The sequence below is a fragment of the Haliotis asinina genome, chromosome 3, assembly GCF_037392515.1.
Source record: "Haliotis asinina isolate JCU_RB_2024 chromosome 3, JCU_Hal_asi_v2, whole genome shotgun sequence".
Taxonomy (NCBI): domain Eukaryota; kingdom Metazoa; phylum Mollusca; class Gastropoda; order Lepetellida; family Haliotidae; genus Haliotis; species Haliotis asinina.
Window position 1 is genome coordinate 70,413,346 of NC_090282.1, and position 21,841 is coordinate 70,435,186.

Consider the following 21,841-nt stretch of genomic DNA (forward strand, 5'->3'; position numbering starts at 1 on the left):
AAGTTCATTTCAGACATCACTGTCTCACAGTTATAAACTCTCATTTAATGCCCTAAAGTCCTGTGATTGGCTAAAGAAATTTTGACGTCACATGTGACCTTCTATTTTCTCAGTATACAAAAACATAGTGAGAATTGCTTCCTCTGATACCTTTTGTCAAAGGCGTACAGTGGTCCCCTAAGTTGTCATCTGAGTGAATTGGGGAGTTATGTCTTAGTGAACGTGATTGTGTGCGTAGGACGAATTCATTACTGCAGTGCACTGTGGTAAACCTTCAAAAAACAAGACAGAAAAAGAGAGGTGCTGGGCCGGTTCCTTACAACCCTATGAAGCCAGTGAAGCCCTTTAACTTGCCTTCTCACAAAAGTCACCCAAAACCGATATATTCAGTCCTCTTTGCAAGTGATTTTTAATGCATTGTTGTTCATATGAGCTCAGTGTGATCGTGATAGCGTGTCAATGCGCGAGGGTTTGTGAGTTTACACTACGGTTTGGTCAGCTGGTTGCACTGGGTATTTTGATTTAACGGTAGTGTAGTCGCATTACATTGTTTTGAATAGATTTTGGTAGGGAGAAAGCTTAAATTGATGTTGAGCTCAGATGTTTACTCGACGTTGGTTTAAACGTTACTTGTAGTTCTTCAAATACTTACAGTTCTTCAAAGGGCTAGATAAAGACTTATACTTAGTTAAAGCGTTTTGCACTGGTAATAAAGGCACGGACAGATTTAATAATGTCATGATTTATAGCACTAGATAGCTCTACATTACAATATAGGGCGTCATTTATGTTATAACCATGTTTGAAATAGAATAAATTCTTTTTTATGGTATCATAATTTGGACACAGATAAAGATAATGAAAGGTGTCCTCGGAGGGAGCACCACATGTACATGTTGGGTCATCAGATACACATCTACTTACTTTGTGGGCATTTAAATCGCTGCATTCCAGTGGGAGTCTACAGTGAATTATTTGACAGAACCTGTTTCCGGTATTGATATCAAAACCGAATGAAGCACTACAATATGGCGTAATTCGCTTGGTGACTGTATAAGTCTGTGTTCTTCGGGTAAGGAATTCCAAAGCTCAATGGTACTGGGTACAAATGATTTAGCATATGCAGTCGTTCTGGGATTCTATGCAAATTTCTTAAGTTATATGGATTTGCAGCAGAGTGAGTGAGTTAGTGAGTGAGTGAGTTTAGTTTTACGCCGCACTCAGCAATATTCCAACTATATGGCGGCGGTCTGTAAATAATCGAATCTGAACCAGACAACCCAGTGATCAACAACATGAGCATCGACCATCTGACCACCCGATCCCGTTAGTTGCCTCTTACGACAAGCACAGTCGCCTTTTATGGCAAGCATGGATTGCTGAAGGCCTATTCTACCCCTGGACCTTCACGGGTCTTGCAGCAGAGACAGATTGTGGCACCAGATTATTTACGTAGCCTGGGGTTATGTTACGTATCATTTTATGGAAAAGAGTCAATTTCTGGATGCGCCTTCTTTCTACTAAAAGCAGAAGATCACAATCACAGATGTCTGTCGATTCTAAGAGAGGAAATTCTGCCTACCACCTAGGGCGAGTGAGCATCAACTACCTTAGTCACAGACAGATGTATCCACCAGTTAACTAGCGCTGAAGACGCCAATAATTAACAATAGATTATTAGTCCTGAATGGAAGCCAACACATATTAGTCGATCAGACCCAAAGAGACATTTATTACATTTTATGAACGTTATCTGTTGTAGTATGTAGACATTATTAGCAGCGGGACGGTAAGTGATCGTTTGAGTTGGACCAGGATACGTTCTTCGTATGTTCATATGTACATGCCATTCACAAAGGGGTAAGCATCTAGGTCACTTGAATCGGCCAGCGCGATAGAATTACAACACTGTTCGAAATAGTGTTAAGTCGCCTCATCTCGGACACACATCGGCGTGATGCCATTGGGAAAGATGAGCAGAAAGATCTGACAAGGACAAAACACTTTCTCAAACGCATGCCACGTTCCTCGAGTTTTAGTGTAAAAGTGGGTGTGTATACTTCCAGGTGTATGGGATGAACGCAGGCCGTTCAGGAAATGCCGTACATTTTTATAAAGAGCTTGCCGAGAGGTCCGGAGGCTGCTTTCTGGAGCTTCGTCACTTGGACGTCATCACAGATATGTTTCTAGCAGGTACGAGAAAATATCAACATCATTGTAAACTAGTGTTATATATCTTAGCATTGACTTGGACATAGTCTTTTTGTTGTTGTATTCCTAAAGTGCATTGCTTGGCGTATCTGAGCAGAACCGGACTGTAATCACAATCACAGATGTCTGGCGATTCTATGGGAGGCAATTCTGCCTACCACCTAGGGCGAGTGAGCATCATTTACCTTAGTCACATATAGATGTACCCACCAGTTAACTAGAGCTGAAGACGCCAAGAATTGACAATAGATAGTAATTGCTGAATGGAAGCCAACACTTATTAGTTGATCAGCACTGAAGAGACATTGATTACATTTTATAAGTGACTGAGTTGAGTTTTACACCACACTCAGCAATATTCCAGCTATATGGCGGCGGTTTGTAAATAATCGAGTCTGGACCAGATAATATAGTGACCAACAACATGAGCATCGATCTGCGCAGTTGGGAACCGATGACATGTGCCAACCAAGTCAGCTAGGCTAACCACCCCATCCCGTAGGTGGCCTCTTATGACAAGCAAAATCGTCTTTTATGGCAACCATTGGTTGCTGAAGGTCTATTCTAGCCCGGACCTTTACGGGTCATTACATTTTATGAAGTGAACAATTATCTATTATAGTATGTTACCGGGAATCCAATGACGAGCAGCTGGACGCCTTTGAGCGAGAGATTGAAGAGAAAGGGGAAATGACTGAGGATAAGAAAGAAATGTTCAAACAACTGGAGGAAAAACCTTCGCCCGAGGCAAAAGCTGAAACAAAAGATGTGAGATTGAATGAGTATTGGGGATATTTAGAGTTTTTGTTTCACGTTGGTTTAAACTGATGTTAGTATATTTCAAAGTACATGATACAGATATGTATAAATCGACTAATGAATTTACTTTCAAGGAGTTGTGTTGAGGAAGCTAATAATAGCAGATTCGTACTCAATGAACAAAATAATATGCTGGATTTTAGTAGATCAGGAAAATGAAATATTATTCGACGACTAAAGTATACCACTAATTTATGCACTCATAACATGCACCATCAATGAAGAAATACACTATATCCTTGTAAAATATCAAGACATCAGCCTCGTATCATGGACAAGCCATATTTAGTTGGTTAGGTGTGAAACACTTGGAGCCAAAGGGATGTATATAGGCATACGCAAATAGCACATCGAGAGGACATATTTAGTTGATTAGGTGTGGAATCAGTGGGAGGGATACAGACACATGCAAATCGCACATCTTTGTCTGTACTACACTAAGTATGACCGACATAGCATGCTGAACACAAAGTTTAATGGGTCACGAGAATGAAATATTATTCAGGGACTGATGTATTCCACTAACTTCATGCATGCATATCATGTACCATAGTCTTCAGGAATCAGTTCTAAATGTAAACCAATTTGTTGTACGGTAGAAATGCACCCCTAGAACATACAAAAACTGCAACAAATTCATTATTTTGATTTGATATTATTTGAATGATTACTTATGCTGGTGTTTGTGAAAAGTAATGACGACATAATGTCACGAGAAGTCAATAGAGACATGTGTAATGTCCAGACATTTCAGGGATGCTTTTCTATGTAACAACGTCACGACCAGTATCTACAATACTCTTGTAAGCATATGCACTTTGTGTTCATACCGTTTAAAGAGGCTTAGAACATATACTCCTCTCACTACTGACATTCCAGAGGTACGTCGCTGCTGCCTGGTGGGATGTAGCCCTCGACAGCCAACCACCAGAGTACTCCTACCTAGCAGACAATGATCAGTGGGTCCAGTACGAAGGTAGGGTCTTGTCATTCCTAAACCATGTTCTTGATACATCAGGCTTCATTTGTGATGAAGCGTTCGCACGTCACTCCGAAGACCTGGGTTCGAATCCCTACCTGAAGCCATATCGTTTGTCCTCTGCTTTGATATTGCTGGAATACTGCCAAAGGTGGCGTAAAACCCAATTCAATCACTCATTCCAATTCCCCAATACTGGCAAAGATATGTAGACCTCTAAAGTTTTAAGTGTCACAATGTCCTCTACATCATCTGACTTGAACATATATACCTTCTGTTGAGATCTCCCCGATCCACAACAAACATGTGGTCAGGACATTTTATGTTGTTGTTATCCCAGCGTCTAACTGTATGCCCAGTTTTGCCTCAGCACCAACAGCAACGGGTAAGTTTTAGTGTTTGGTCAATATCTAACTTGCCACCTCAGTGCTGTAGTGGTTAGAGCGTCTGGCCAGAGAGTTGAAGGTCGCGGGTTCGACCCCCCGGCCGCGTCATACTGAAAGACGTTGAAATATGGTACTTGTTGATCCCTGCCTGGCACTCGCCATTACTGGGTACAACAAGGGCTGTTCAGATCGGGGTCTGAATAGTGTGTCTGAGTGGGGTATTCATGCTTAACTGTGGCAAACCAATCTACCCACTCACTCACACGCCCACACACATACACCGACCGATCCTTCACCAGACCACACACACATCTGCCTACCCACTGACATATTTTATACGCTTTTTATTTACTTCTAGCCACTTCATCGACTGGATCAAAGAGGAAGTACAAACGAAAACGGACTTCTGTTGTCATGTGAACGAGCTTCCACCAATCTTCACCCGTCATTTGTGTTGCCAGCACAGGGTCGCAACAAATTATATCGTCACACTAACGTGCATGTGATTCTAGACGTTGTTTCTGGTGCGACAAAATCGGCTTATAATTTACACCTGACGTTTGACGTGACGTTCATAGTGTTGACAACCGCTTGACACTCCCAAACGTGTACTTGCAAGCAAGAAAAGCAAGCACTTAGTATCACAAAGGTGGAAAAGTACGTTGTACAGCCACCCTCATCTACTTACAGACAATTGTGAATTTGGGTAAAGTGTACACAGATCCTATGAATACAACTAAAAATGCTCAAAATCTTTGTTGATATCGATAGAAGTGCTGACATCCTCTTGACACTCCCAAACGTGTACTTGCAAGCAAGAAAAACAAGCACTTAATATCACAAAGGTGATATCGATAGAAGTGTACAGGTGCTTGATGTTTATGTTTACTGTAGAGAGATATCGTACAATAGTATATTTGTATCTTACCAGAAAATTAATCTGTTGCCTGCCTTCCCAATTAGGATGACACACTGTCACATATCAGGAATTCAGAAAACTTTAGAAATCAGCCGTAATCCAACCTCACCCTCAACTCAAAATCCCTCGAAGACTATTCCAGTCTTTGTAAGGTGACGCATTGTACGTTGTCACGGTGCATGGACATGTCAAAAAACGAATGCAGGGTAGAACCTGTATGGTCCTGTTAACAATTTGTGACAAGCAACCAACTGCAGTTCTTGTCTCTAGTGGCGTTTCCAGATATTGGGCAATGGAACTTGTGTGCATGTATTTCGGGGGATCCTGACGAGTTATCAGTGACCAGCAAGACTATGTACACTATTGTGTTGCTTTTGCTTTGATATGTCGTGTTTAAACCTGTGATTTGCTCTTGAGTGTGAGAGTACCAGAACCATGACCATGGTAGTCATGTTTTAAACTATTGCAATGTAAATATGAACCTAAATATACGATCAATCTATGTGATGTTTGTTTTTAACTCCGCATGCCCCAAGACCAGCGAAGATCCGGGTTAGCTCTGCAGCAGCCAAAGCATGTAAAAGGCGGTGAATCGGGTTTGAAGACTTGCTCACTTGGTTGACACATGTCATCGTATCCTCAGTGCGTACATTAAGAGACTTTTCACTAAAATCTCAAAGTTATACGAGATTTACATGTAAGTTGAAGTTTGACCGTGGTTCTGCCAGCTAATCTATGCGAAGGAAGGGTTACATGAGATAACAACTGCGCAAGTATTTTCTGATCGGCACTGAGGCCTGTGGTGCTGCTGGTGTAGCTCCAGCCCTAGTATTGTGTGCAGCAGAACACGTTAGTGTCAACACCTGCTTGAGTCAGGTCATCCTAATCCACCGTGATACTGTGTCCTACGATACTGCCTTATAGGGTTTGATATAGGTAGTTAGCAGTTTTTTCTCAGAACCTCTTAAATCTGCTGCTCTTCGTATGCATTCTCTCAAAACAGTGAAGGGAAAACCCCTGAAGAACCAGAGGTCAGTCAGTCTTACAGGCTTAGATTACTTAATTAAATCAGAAAAGTGTATAATGCTCCTGGACCTGCTGGGAAGGGCAGCCTATCACCTGACCAAACTGGCACCTATTAACCAGACGTCAGCCACACAGCTATCTCTGACACGTCACAAGCTAAACCAGAAACATTGAAAGACCCCACTGTTGTTCATTATGGGGAACGCGCACCTGTCCGCATAGGTAGTCCCAAGTCGTCTGGTCATGGTGTCCCATCAACGAACCAAGGTAGCAAACGTACAGATGTGGAGCAACATAAACTGCCCAGTGCTGAAATGGGGTCTCGGTCTGTGCAGCAAAATCCCACCCCTCACAAACAAGCTGTGTCTACACCCGGGACGCAGGTCAGAGTCCTCACCGGAGGCGCAGTAAAGTCGACAGTTCCGGATTTTTGGGATGCTCTGAATCCCAGCAAATCCCACTTCGTACCCCCGGGGCTTCAAGGACAGTGTTACAAGTACAAGGACCTCTCCACGGGATATTCTCCATCTGGTGATAGCTTTGAGTACCCCTAGTGAGTGTTTGGAGTTTGTTTGTTGGCTGGTTTGAAAAAAATCTTTCAGGGATGGATCATCTTTTTCAGACAGAATAATCAAATAGTCTGTCCCAAACTAGAATTACTTGTGAGAAATCTTGAAGACATTATGATTCTATAACTAATTCTATGGAAAAACACTTTTCATGTAGATGAACTGAGGACACAGAAACTACAGCTTTGTTGTGACAGATGCGTCATGTACTCACCGGTCAATGGAATTGCTTAGCTAGTGGCCATGGTTTAAACCTTCACTCGTCACGCCCAAGACCAGTGTTCAGTTCCTCACATGGGTACAATGTGTGAAGCCCACTTATGGTGACAAAATATGAGATCAATGGCCTTTTACCAAGCAGATTCTGCTGGAATATATACAAATATTGCTAATATGAATTAGTTTCTACTTTTACGTAGATGATTCCCACATGGGCACAATGTATGAAGCCCACTTCTGGTGTACCCCGCTGTGATATTGCTGGAATATTGCTAAAGGCGGCGTAAAATGAAACTCACTCACTCACTCTCTAAGTAGTCACAGGCGCTCAGTACTTTTATACAGTATATTTATTGACGGATACTGAAACAACAGGTTCCATTGTTGTAGAGAGAACGTTTTAACCACCACCGCCTATACCGATTGGGTAGCTTGAACTCATCTAAAAATATTAAGACATACTTAATATCCACTACTGTCGGTTTGATAACATTGCTATTCTCACACTTCTGGGAGTGGGGGAAGATGTTCGGAGGATTACGAGTGGGTGAAGGTGCGGGGATATTGCGAGAAGGCTACCCCCGGGCAGAGACTCACACAACTGCGACTGTACCTACCGACAGGATGCAGTTGCAAGAAATATTACTGCTGATGAGGTTCTGACGCCATTTTGAATCTATGTACGACTCGTACAGAATGTACAGTTTTACACAGTGCCTTTCTTTGATTTCTGTCCTTGTTGCTGTTTGAGAAATATGTGTGTCGTAAATCTAAATGTAAATGTTATCACATCGGATACAGCTGACCTGACGAAGCCGGTGTGTAGTGATTATAAGGTTTATTGTCTAACCACACAAAAATAACCACTTACTAGAAACGACGTGCAGAGACTTCGTATAAATAGAGACTGAACAATAGTATTCATTGGAGACGTACTTATTTGGATGGTATATTTGTTATCGGAATATGATGTATTTTTATCAAAATACAGGTCCGTTCAACCTAAACGTTACAAAGTATGTTATTTCGGTCTTAGTATGCCTGTTTTTATGCTTACATGCTTTATGCCAATTAAAACAAATTTCTGATGATTGTGTTTTCTCACTTCTTATTTTATCATATTCAGAAAATGAGAGAATACGCGTCTGTGAGACGGGAGGTCTACCGACTAACATTTGTTGAAAGTGTTTCTTAATTAGAGTTGCCTCCCTTCCTGCAGTCAGTACAGTGTAAATGGGAATCTGTTGTTTCTCATTGTCTACGTATGGGTGCTTCTAACTACAGAGTTTAATGGCAATATTGCATGTTTATATGAATAATAAGCTATATAATTGAAAATGTACTAATAAGCATAATTCGCGAGCTTTACTAATGCAAAAATTACACAATCCCATTCGCCCTCTAAAAACAGACTCAAATTTGATTGGCTGCTATCTTTAGTGCACGGAACGTCGTGTTATTAAAATCACAAGATTCGTTGTACCTACAAACCAAATTTATAATCGCAACTGATCGAAGCAGCAGGAACGTTACATTGACAATGGCAGGCAAGGGCGATTTGGACGTGTATGTGAAATTGCCCACAGGCAGAAACAGTCAGTATTATTTGGAACCGACGGCCACCATTCGCACTGTCTGTGAACGCGTCGCACGAGAGGAGAAAGTGTGCGAAGAGCTGGTCAGGATAAAATACCAAGGAAAAATCCTCAATAAATCTCTTTCTCTGGCGTATCTGGGAGTTCGGGCAGAGACTATCCTAAAGGCAGAGGTATGTTTTATTTACGTATATCAGGTCAATGAACGGCTTGTCTAAGTGTTTATTTCAAAGATGATGTTTAAATACAAGCACGTGTTGTTCAACTGTATGAATTCACGGTATTGTGCATTCTCTTCCCACAGTGGTTACTTGTCACATCTTCCTACGTAACCTCTGTTCTAGTACGACCCTTTCGTGGTGCGAGTATTCAAGACTCGTGATTGGAGGCAATCAGATTTAGTAGTGCAATCAGTGACCTTGTTTCAAAAGTGATCGTTTGCAAGATCACGGTAATTTCAGGATGCATTGTGAAAACTAGCACCTCTTCCGGAGCGTGATACTCAAATGTTTCTTCTAGACAGAACTCAGTCATGTCATATTTGTTTCTCCACATTGCTTGCATTAGTCAAGTGAATCTAAGTCGATGTAACACGTGTTCTGATTGGACAGAAAAAGGGAGATAAATCTGCTAGGGGATTTTATGAGAACCGCAAAATATAGCCGTATTAGAACAGAGGTTCGTAGGAAGAAATGACAAGTAACCTGTCTGGGATGAGAATTGGTATTGTGCAGACGAGAGGCTTTCAGACTCTTAGAGGCTTACACAGTCCATGAAATTCATTATTTGCCCTTCCTCCTAGCCTTTTCCCAATGCTAAAGCTATGAATTTTGCATTTTGTCAAGATTAAATCCTATCTCACAGGGACTTTCTAAAAAGGAAGTGAATGTTTACTATCAAAATATATATATTCAGAAAATGAGCGTTATTCTACCATTTCTCTTGTCTCTCCTTTTTCTTATGTATATACTGGCACACAGCTTCATACATTTTATTCCTTACTTTTTGATTTTATGCAGAAAGTTCAGGATATGTTTGTTGTGAGGAAATCAAGATCGCTTAGGCTGCGTCAAAAAATGTTTCTCATGCACATTTTTTTTCAAAAGTGACGAGGGCGATAGGACTTTTTTAGTTTTTGATTTAGAAAAGTGACGAGGGAGGAATGCATTAACACATTTTTTTCTCTCAGAAATACAGCTTGGAAAGTTAAGAAGCAAGTGTTAATGAGTTGTAGATTCAGTTACTTTCGTTCTTACAGACACTCATTCTTATAGTGGACAAATGGATGATCTTTGAATGGTCTTTTCTTCAAATGGCAATAAAAAATGTTACGCGCACAAATAAACATGACACGCCGATGCACAAGAAACATTTCACACTTTTTTAACCTTACTGAAAACAAATACATTTGGTGTATACAGATCGTCACTCCACAACTATTGAACCTGGTGGTAATGTTCCCGGATGGTCGCACGGAGGAGTTTGCATTGCAGAATACAAAGAGTTTACGTCATCTACAAGAGAAAATAGCAGACACGGAATGTGCGTCACTTGCCAATGTCGTGCTCAAGGTACGTAACCAGTTACCCGCGAAGATCCGGGTTAGAATTGATTTTCGGTAACCCAGGATTCTCGTAACAGCCGGATTGGGTGGGCGACTCTCTGACTTGGTTGACACATGTGATTGTGTCAATATAGATCGAGGCTCATGTTGACCACTGGATTGTCTGGTCCACACTCAGTTATTTACAGACCGCCTAAATATAGCTGGAATATTGCTGGGTGCGGCGTCAAACAACTACCCTCCAAACCATAACGAGATTATGCATACATGTGGATTAATTAGGTTAATCGTCACTTCTCATACGACCCTCCACTTAAATTACTTCTCATTGTGTACGCTACATTTCCTGAATGTGGGGGAACATGAATCGCTTAATGAAAGCCTAATAATATAATAAGTAAATGAGTATATCGTTTTACATGGCCTAGCTTTGAATAAACGCATGCATTTAGATGACATTTAGGAGCCGGCTCGTTCAGTAATAAACTTGTCCATGCTTCCTTGAAATAAAGACTTTTAGCGTTTATGTCATTCGTTTATGAACGAATTTATAGACAGATTTTAACGGGAATATTGTAATACGCAAAGCAACTTCTCTATGGTCGTGTTCTGTCAAGACATATGTGCGACATCGCCATTTTCAAAGTGTTCATTGTTGCAGAGTGAAGGGAGACAACTCGCTGGCGACAGTTTAATGGATGTGGGTGTCAAGGACGGCTCCGTTATCTACGTGGAAATAAGAGAAGCCAGCTCAGAAATAACAGGTTAGTGAAATGATCGACATAATAATCATCATATTTATGTTAACAGCAACATTAACAAGGAGGGATAACAATATATAGACAGGTTTTTTATTACATATAGTGTTACCCAGCCTCACTGCTTACTTCTAAATTCCTCTCAAAGAAGTTAGCAACTTTACAATCATGGTTGATTAATTTGCAACATGATGTGGACGATGGGGTAGATTAACGGCTGCAATGTGTGTCACTCACTCACTCACTCACTCTGATAACACTATATGCCATCCTTTTTGTTTCAGAGGGAGCGACACCATTGTCAGAAGCACTTGACCCAAAACAGCTGTGTGTAAGTAGTGATATTTCTAAAATATTACTCTGTAGAGATTGTACTGAAGTGCTGAGAGACAGTTTAAATATTATATAGGTAACGTCCTGTATTTTAAATAAGAACAAACATCAGCAGCTTAGCTATATATTTCCCTTTGCGCGGTCTGGAAGTAATTGAGTCTGGACCAGACAATCCAATGATCAACAGCATGAGCATCGATTACGCAATTAGGAACCGATGACATGTTCCAACCAAGTCAGTGAGCATGAGCACCCGATCCCGATAGTGGCCTCTCACGACGAGCAATTGTAGCCCAGATCTCCAAGGGTACATGGGTACACTGAGCAGGGGGTGGTGAAGGAGAGGTCTATCCCGTATTTTCACTGGTTATAAATCGAAGTGATTATGACATCTCGTCCCTTTATCTCTGCAGGAGATCATGAGTAGTTTCGACAAAGGAGGCCGCCGGGTTGAGGTGGTATTTTCCTTCGACACGACAGGAAGCATGTACGGCTGTTTAAACGAGGTAGGTATATCTAAAGCTTTGCTCAATACAACTCCTTAACTAACAAGGCATTTTATATGAACGAGGCTGGATGAGATAAAACAGTGATTGATATTGTGAACATTGACTAAATGAGAATGGTGGCGTCTCTTCATCCGAACATGATTTTCATTCTGATCAAGTGGTTTTGATAGCCCTCTGTGGCCTTTACCAAACACTTTTTAGAAAAATAAAGTAGAGTTTAGTAAATAAACCCCAAAGCAGCATGTTAAGAGTGTATAGTGACAAATATCCTTAATCACACCAGACACTATGAAACGTGCTCAATGTTCAGTGCTTGTTTATATGTAAAACAATCACAAATCCACCGAGAATTTAAGTCAGTTAAATATTTGTAGGTACGACGGAAGCTGAGAGAGACGTGTTCGCGTCTCATCACCGACATACCGTCTATTAGGATCGGTCTCATGGCTCACGGAGACTACTTTGACCAAGAGTACGAGTACGTTCTGCGTTCAGTTGATTTGACGGCCGATGTCCAGAGACTGGTCACTTTCGCCAAGAATGTACCACAAACAGGCGGTGGGGACGTTCCCGAGGTAGGAACTGCGTCATTTTATTTACACCTCTCCCAGCACCTGGGCTGCTTACACTTTGAATACATATTTGTACACGGTCACACCTTCATGTCTGTGTCACCTTTAATTACAACTGACGATGTTCCGTGCGTCATGTAGACAGCATGTGTTCTCCCAGAGGAGGGCACCTGTGTCGGACATATGAGGAAATTGTGTATTTTGAGAAAGATGAGTCACATGTCATCCCACTTCTCCCTCATCTGCTTCCTGTCAGGGTATCTAGAGTTACTGAACCGATTCTACGACCAATGGATGAGTGAGTGAGCGAGTGGGTGAGGTCGCACATCGGAAATGGACCTCACACCCACGTCTGGAATCGAACCCAACTCATGACGAGTGAAAGCTTGAACCACCGGGCTGCCTCTGTTTGCCTAGCTTTGAATTTATCAACGAAAATGTAAAAGCAGCAATTTGTTTTCGATTACAACCCAACCGTACTCTTTGTTAGAGTCAGTTTCATTATTTACAAGGCGTGTTGCAGTGCTATGAGTGGGTGCTCCGCAAGGCCCAGCAACTAGACTGGTCTGAGGACTCGGCCAAGGCACTGGTGGTCATCGGAGACGCTGAGCCCCACCCCCCATCCTACACTGACCAGAACATCAACTGGAGGGACGAACTGGACCTGCTGACCGGCATGGGTGTGAAGGTGTGTGTTCCGTCATGAGGTTCTTGAAAATCATTTACAACTTAGACTAACATGACTTATATCACACAGATAACAACTTGTTATTCTTCACATGACGTTTAAGAGCTAATCCCTCTTCCTCCTTCACGTGCATGAAGCTCCTTTTATCTTCATACACATTTAGCGATCAGCACTAAGATTGTCTGAAGTTTGTGTTAAGGTGTGGCGCTTTCGGGAGGTGTGGTAGCCTAGTGGTTTTATACGTTTGCTTGTCACACCAAAGACCTGAATTAGATTACAACGAGTCAAGGCCATTTCTGGTGTCCTCCGCCCTGTTATTACTGGAGTTTTGAGTATTACGTAAAACACACTCACTCGCCTTAGTGCTAGCGCTTTGTACAGTGGCCGCATGGCTTGGGAGTGCCACCCTATCCCAATAACGTAGATCCATCATTGTGACAAATCATTGGTATCCCTGGTCTGGATTGCGGAAATATCGCAAAGTGGAGAGTTAAACACCGAACGAAGCTCCATGTTCTCTTGGACGCACTGTTATATTCTCACTGTTGTTCATTCTACTATGTTGAGTGCATACAATGAAACGTGTGTTTCAAAGAGAAGGTCATGAGAGCTAGTCAACCCGTGCTCGATCCTCCTTCTTCCAAGAAAATATCTCTCAACTAAATTTCAAGCATGTATTCAGACTATTGCCCAGAGACAATGGAAAAGTTATTAGCAGCTGGTCAGTAAGTGACCATTTGAGTTGGACCAGGATATGTTCTTCTTATGCCATTCACAAAGGGGTAAGCATCTAGGTCACTTGAATCGGCCATTACGATAGAATTACAACACTGTTCAAAGTAGTTTTAAGTCGCCTCATCTCGGACACATATCTTCGTGATGCCATTGGGAAAGATGAGCAGAAGGATCTGACAAGGACAAAACACTTTCTCAAACGTATGCCACGTTCCTCGAGTTTTAGTGTAAAAGTGGGTGTGTATACTTCCAGGTGTATGGGGTGAACGCAGGCCGTTCAGGAAATGCCGTACATTTCTATAAAGAGCTTGCCGAGAGGTCCGGAGGCTGCTTTCTGGAGCTTCGTCACTTGGACGTCATCACAGATATGTTTCTAGCAGGTAGGAGAGAATACCAACATCATTGTAAACTAGTGCTATATAGCTTAGCATCGACTTGGAGATAGTCGTTTTGTTGCTGTATTCCTAAAGTGCATTGCCTGGCGTATCTGAGCAGAACCGGACTGTAAGCACAATCACAGATGTCTGGCGATTCTAAGGGAGGCAATTCTGCCTACCACCTAGGGCGAGTGAGCATCATTTACCTTAGTCACATATAGATGTACCCACCAGTTAACTAAAGCTGAAGACGCCAATAATTAACAGTAGATAATTAGTGCTGAATGGAAGCCAACACTTATTACTTGATCAGCACCGAAGAGACATTGATTACATTTTATAAGTGAGTGAGTGAGTTGACTTTTACACCGCACTCAGCAATATTCCAGCTATATGGCGACGGTCTGTAAATAATCGAGTCTGAACCAGATAATATAGTGACCAACAACATGAGCATCGATCTGCACAATTGGGAACCGATGACATGTGCCAACCAAGTCAGCGAGGCTAACCACCCCATCCCGTTGGTGGCCTCTTACGACAAGAAAAGTCGCCTTTTATGGCAAGCATTGGTTGCTGAAGGTCTATTCTACCCCGGACCTTCACGGGTCATTACATTTTATGAAGTGAACATTATCTACTGTAGTATGTTACCGGGAATCCAATGACGAGCAGCTGGACGCCTTTGAGCGAGAGATTGAAGAGAAAGGGGAAATGACTGAGGATAAGAAAGAAATGTTCAAACAACTGGAAGAAAAACCTTCGCCCGAGGCAAAAGCTGAAACAAAAGATGTGAGATTAAATGAGTATTGGGGATATTTAAAGTTTTTGTTTTACGTTGGTTTAAACTGATGTTAGTATATTTCAAAGTACATAATACAGATTTGTATAAATCGGCTAATGAATTTACTTTCAAGGAGTTGTTTTGAGGAAGCTAATAATAGCAGATTCGTACACAATGAACAAAATAATGTACTGGATTTTTGTAGATGAGGAAAATGAAATATTATTCGACGACCAAAGCATACCACTAATTTATGCACACATAACATGCACCATCAGTGAAGAAATACACTATATCCTTGTAAAATATCAAGAAATCAGCCTTGTAATATGGAGAGGTGTGAAACACGTGGAGCCAAAGGGATGTATATAGGCATACGCAAATAGCACATCGAGAGGCCATATTTAGTTGATTAGATGTGGAATCAGAGGGATGGGTAGAGACACATGCAAATCGCACATCTTTGTCTGTACTAAATAAGGCCTAATACACAATGCCCAACATAGCATGCTGAACACAAAGATTAGTGGGTCACGAAAATGAAATATTATTCAGGTACTGAAGTATACCACTAACTTCATGCACGTATATCATGTACCATAGTCTTCAGGAATCAGTTCTAAATGTAAACCAATTTGTTGTATGGTAGAAAGGCACCCCTAGAACATACGAAAACTGCAACAATTCATTATTTTGGGTGGATGTTATTCCCATGATTACTTGTGCTGGTGTTTGTGGAGAGTAATGAAGTCATAATGTTTTCTATTTATCAAGAAAAAAGGTTCTCGTGATATCACAACACTAATATTTACAGTACAAGTTCTCCCACAAGCATGTTATGAGCGCTTCTACCTCCATTCAGTTTGCAACCATACCACAGTGTCAGACAGTTTAATTTTATGTATATTGATAGTTCTCATAACCATTGACTACAATGGATAATGTTAAGAAAATCAAAGTTATCTCAGCTAATTGTAGAGGACTTGCAGACAAATTTAAAAGAAAAGAATTAATGAACATACACCGGAAAAAACTACACTCAGTCATATGTCTGCAAGATATTCATATTGATGAATCTACTTGCAATATCATGAGAAATGAATGGGGTTTAAAATACATAACACCTTAATAGATGAAAAATGGAAATTATATAAGAGCTGATGTAACAATAGAGGATAAAAGACTATCACTAACTAATCTCTATGGTCCTAATATCGATGACAGTAATTTTTGCACTAATCTGTTTAAAAATATTCTAAATCTTGAGAATGATTCTGTGATAATAGTTGGAGACTGGAATTTGGTGATTGATCCAACAATTGATCTTGAGAATTATAAACATGTAAACAACCCTAAATCATTAAATACTGTTTTAGAATTTATTGAATCTTATAATCGTGTTGATGTTTGGAGGAATATGAATTATAAATGCAGAAAATACACCTGGTGGAAAAAAAATCTAAGACAACAAGCCAGACTTGATTTCTTTATTGTATCAGAGGATGTGTTTGATATAACTCTAGATGCATATATTTTGCCAGGCTATAAAAGTGATCACTCAACAATTACATTAACCTTTTCCAACACTTTAGGCCAGGAACGAGGACATGGATATTGGAAGTTTAACACTTCATTGCTGTTAAATCCTGAATATGGAAACTTAGTCAGATCTATTTTAAATGACACAGTTCAAGAATATGCCACACAAAAAATGGATGATCTTAATAACACTGAAAATATTATACTTACTATTTCTAACTCTTTATTTCTGGAAACGTTATTAATGAAAATTCAAGGACAGACTATATCTTTTTCATCCTACTTGAAGAAAACAAAAGCAAAAAATACAGAACAGTTAGAACTTAAAATGAAACAGGTTGAAGATACTATAAGAAAAAACTTTCAAAACATAGATAAAGAACTTTTGAGTGAACTATCAAAATATAAGAAAGAAATGGACAAAATTAAAAATGAGGAAATGAAAGGAATACAAATTCGAAACCGAATTCTTTGGTTTGAAGAAGGACAAAAACCTTTAAAATATTTCTGTCACCTGGAAAATAGAACGTTCACCCAAAGATCAATCAACAAGTTAGTAACTAATGATAATAGTGAAATTACTGACAGCAAGTCAATACTGAATGAACTAAAACTATTTTACAAAAATCTGTATGCCTCTCACAAACAATATGAGGATGAAAATTGTTTGAAGGATATTAATACTCCAATTTTAAACCAAACACAGAGGGACTATCTTGAAAGAGAAATCAGTTTAGATGAAATTAGTAATACTGTGCACAGAATGAAGAATAATAAAAGCCCAGGGATTAATGGTTTTCCTATTGATTTCTTTAATTTTTTGGGGAAAGAATGAAAAACATGGATCTATAGATTCATTAGAGATGTACTAGCCAAGAATGAAATGTCTGCAAATTGGAAAAGAGGTGTTATTACCTGTATTCCAAAACCCAATAAACATTACTTAAAAACTGGAGACCAATCACTTTACTTAATGCTATTTACAAAATTATCAGCTCCTGTATAGCACACAGCTTAAAAACTACTCTAGACGAACTCATTCACTCTAACCAAACTGGTTTTATACCAGGGAAGACAATTAGTGAAAATAGAAGATTATTATATGATATTATGTTCGAAACAAAGAAACAGAACATCCCTGGTTTGCTAATCCTTACTGATTTTGACAAAAGCATTTGATTCTGTTTCAAAATATTTCATCAATCTAGTCCTCCATAAATTCGAATTTAGCTCCAAACTGATAGGATGGACAAATACACTAACTTATGAAATAACATCTTGTGTCATCGAATATGGTAACCTATCTGAGTTTTTTGTCAAATGAAAGGGGCTGTAGACAAGGAGACCCTTTATCCCCATATCTTTTCCTCTTTGTAGCTGAGTTTCTTGGCTGCATGATAAGACATAATGAAAATATCAAAGGTATAGTTATTAATGATAATGAATATAAACTGAATCAATATGCTGATGATACTGAACTATTTCTGAATGGGACTGAAGAGAGTTTGTACTCTGTAATAGACACAGTTAATACTTTTTACCAGTTGTCAGGTTTGAAAATTAATTTGGATAAATCAAAACCAATATGGATTGGATCAAAAGCTAAATCTACTGATATGATATGTCATGATCTAAAAGTTGAATGGGTAGTTAGTGAATTTGATGTACTAGGTATCAAATTTACACCAGATCTTGAAGATCTATGGGTAATTAACACTAGGAAAAGACTTCAAGAAATTAATAGACTCCTAGCATCTTGGAGAAAGAGAAAATTACCACTTATTGGTAAAATAACAGTAATAAAAACACTAGCAATCTCCAAATTGGTTCATATTTTCATTTCCCTGCCCAACCCACCAGCAGATTTTATTACTTCTATTGAAAAAATGTTTTTTAAATTTGTTTGGAATGACAAGAATGACACAATAAAGAGGAATATAATAAAAAATAACTATGAAGAAGGAGGTTTGAGAATGGTCGATATTAAAACATTTATAGACGCTTTGAAATTATCTACGTTACGACGATACTTCGGAAAAGGTGATAAGGAAAATCCATGCAACATACCTTTCAAAGACATATTTAATTTAGGAGCAAATTCTGATGCCTACATTAAGATTGCAAACCCTTTTTGGCAGGATGCACTAACAGCATGGCAACTATTTCACCAAAAACATTATATTGACCCAAATAACATCAATGAAATTCTATCACAACCATTATGGTTAAATCAGAATTTCAAAAATTCATTAAACTATATAAAGAATTGGGCAGATAAAGGGATTATTAATATTAGGGATCTTTGCGATGAAAATTGATTATTGTCATTGGAATCTTTAAAAGAAATATGTGATATCCAAGGTACTTTTTTAGATTATAGATATTTACTACACACATTTCCAGACTCTTGGAAATACTCTATAACAATGTCATTCAGTACCAGTCTGGGATTTGAATATTAACCATTGTCAGACTTGTCTCTTAAAAACATCCAAAGGATGCAGAACTTTTTATGATAAACTTATTTCCAATGATATATACCAAAATGTCTGTAAAAAGTGGCAGCGGTTTTTCCCGGAAACAGACTTTGACTGGGAAAAATTATATCACAGGATACAGAAAAGGTTTACAAGACACAAAACTCAGAGATTCTCAATATAGATTTCTACAATGTGTTATTTATACTAAGAAGAATTGCTTAAAATGAAGAAAGTTGATAGTAGTATATGCTGTTTCTGCAAGGATATAAATGAGACTGTTTGTCATGTGTATTGGGAATGCCAAGTGACACAAACCTTTTGGAGAAAATTACAAATTTGGCTAAACAATTCATTCCCGCATCCATTTCACTTTACAAAACATATGGTTTGGTTTGGTACTTTACACCGAAATACATAACTAAACCACATCATCATTGCTGCCAAAAGACACATTTACATATGTAGTATTAATAATATACATCCTGATATAACTTCATTTACAAAAAGCCTAAAACAAATATTCTTTGTTGAGAAACATATATGCCAAACAAATAATAAGATAGATCATTTCAATCATAAATGGGGCCCTCTTTTCCCAGTACTTGGATAAATTTGAATCTTTCTATATACCTACCATATATCACCTATATCAACCTGTATATGTCTATTATCATAATGTTGATATGATTTCTGTATATCATCCATCGATACGTACCTGTACTTTATACTATGTGTAATCACATGAACCAATCAAAAAAAAAACGTCATCATGTCACGAGAAGTCCATAGTGTAATGTCCTAACATTTCAGGGATGCTTTTCTATATAACAACATCACGACCAGTATGTACAATACTCTGGTAAGCATATGCACTTTTTGTCCATACTGAGGCTAAAAACATATACCCTACTCACAACTGACATTCCAGAGGTACGTCGCTGCTGCCTGGTGGGATGTAGCCCTGGACAGCCAACCACCAGAGTACTCCTACCTAGCAGACAATGATCAGTGGGTCCTGTACGAAGGTAGGGTCTTGTCCTTCCTAAGCCATGTTCTTGATATATCATGCTTCATTGGCGATGAAGCCTTGGCACGTCACTTCGAAGACCTGGGTTCGAATCCCTAACTGGGTTCAATATACGAAACCATATCGTTTGTCCCCTGCTTTGATACTGCTGGAATACTGCCAAAGACGGCGTAAAACCCAATTCAATCACTCATTCCAATTCCTCTAGAGTGGCAAAGATATGTAGACCTCTAAAGTTTTAAGTGTCATAATGTCCTCTACGTCATCTGACTTGAACATATATACTTTCTGTTGAGATCTCCCCGATCCACAACAAACATGTGGTCAGGACATTTGTTTCTTATTTGCAGCTCCTCCGTCTAGCTGTATGCCCATTTTTGCCTCAGCACCAGCAGCAACGGGTGAGTGTCAATGTTTGGTGAATATCTAACTGACCACCTCAGTGCTGTAGTGGTTAGAGCGTGTGGCCAGAGAGTTAAAGGTCGCGGGTTCGACTACCCGGCCACGTCATAGTGAAAAACGATGAAATATGGTACTTGTTGATCCCTACCTGGCGCTCGCCATTACTGGGTACAACAAGGGCTGTTCAGATCGGAGTCTGAATAATGTGTCTGAGTGGGGTATTCATGCTTAACTGCAGCAAACCATTCTACCCACTCACTCACTCACACGCCCACACACATACACCGACTGATCCAGTCTATCACTCACATATTTACCAGCCCACACACTCATCTGCCCACTCACTGACATTATTTATATAAGCTTTTTATTTACTTCCAGCCACCTCATCGACTGGATCAAAGAGGAAGTACAAACGAAAACGGACTTGCGTTGTCATGTGAACGAGCTTCCACCAATCTTCACCCGTCATTTGTGTTGCCAGCACAGTGTCGCAACTCATTATATCCTCACACTAACGTGCACGTGATTCTAGACGTTGTTTCTGGTGCGACAAAATCGGCTAAAATTGACACCTGACGTTCGACGTGATAGTGCTGACATCCGCTTGACACTTCCAAAGGTGTACTTGCAAACAAGAAAAACAAGCACTTAGTATCACAAAGGTGATAATCGATAGAAGTGTACAGGTGCTTGATGTTTATGTTTACTGTAGGGAGATATCGTACTATAGTATATTTGTATCTTTGTAACTTTAGAAATCAGCCGTAGTCCAACCTCACTCTCAACTCAAAATCCCCCGAAGACTATTCTAGTGTGCAGAGTAGAACCTGTATGGTCCTGTTAACACTTTGTGACAAGCAACCAACTGCAGTTCTTGTCTCTTGTGGCGTTTCCAGATATTGAGCAACGGGACTTGTGTGCATGTATTTCAGGGGATCCTGATGAGTTATGAGTGAGTGACCAGCGAGACTATGTACACTATTATGTTGCTTTTGCTTGGATATTTCGTGTTTAAACCTGCGATTTACTCTTGAGTGTGACAGTACCGCAACCATGACCATGGTAGTGATGTTTTAAACTATTGCAATGTAAATATGAACCTAAATATACGATCAATGTATGTGATGTTTGTTTTTAACTCCGCATGCCCCAAGACCAGCGAGGATCCGGTTAGCTCTGCAGCAGCCAATGTATGTAAAAGGCGGTGAATCAGGTGGAAAGACTTCTCACTTGGTTGACACATGTCATCATATCCTCAGTGTGTACATTAAGAGACTTTTCACTAAAATCTCAAAGTTACACGAGACTGACCTGTGAGTTGAAGTTTGACCGTGGTTCTGCCAGCTA

General features: G+C 39.8%; 1 protein-coding gene across 1 annotated transcript; it reads left to right on the top strand.

Annotated features, from left to right (window-relative positions):
- Nucleotides 1–8,556: 8,556 nt before the first annotated feature.
- LOC137277051 (uncharacterized) lies at nucleotides 8,557–21,614 on the top strand. The gene is made up of 12 exons (XM_067808711.1): nucleotides 8,557–8,896; nucleotides 10,145–10,294; nucleotides 10,949–11,051; nucleotides 11,330–11,376; nucleotides 11,792–11,884; nucleotides 12,262–12,462; nucleotides 12,983–13,147; nucleotides 14,136–14,262; nucleotides 14,906–15,051; nucleotides 19,991–20,087; nucleotides 20,440–20,490; nucleotides 20,873–21,614. Exons 1-12 carry the CDS (start codon nucleotides 8,669–8,671, stop codon nucleotides 20,932–20,934), a joined length of 1,470 nt encoding a protein of 489 aa, XP_067664812.1. The 5' UTR covers nucleotides 8,557–8,668; the 3' UTR covers nucleotides 20,935–21,614.
- The last annotated feature ends 227 nt before the right edge of the window (nucleotides 21,615–21,841 follow it).

Bases quoted from the DNA above. Each gene is read 5' to 3' on its own strand.
- LOC137277051 (XM_067808711.1), top strand. From the start codon at position 8,669: ATGGCAGGCAAGGGCGATTTGGACGTGTATGTGAAATTGCCCACAGGC. The intron at 11,885-12,261 runs GTAGGTATATCT...AAATATTTGTAG, and splicing joins TGTACGGCTGTTTAAACGAG to GTACGACGGAAGCTGAGAGA. The intron at 20,491-20,872 runs GTGAGTGTCAAT...ATTTACTTCCAG, and splicing joins CTCAGCACCAGCAGCAACGG to CCACCTCATCGACTGGATCA.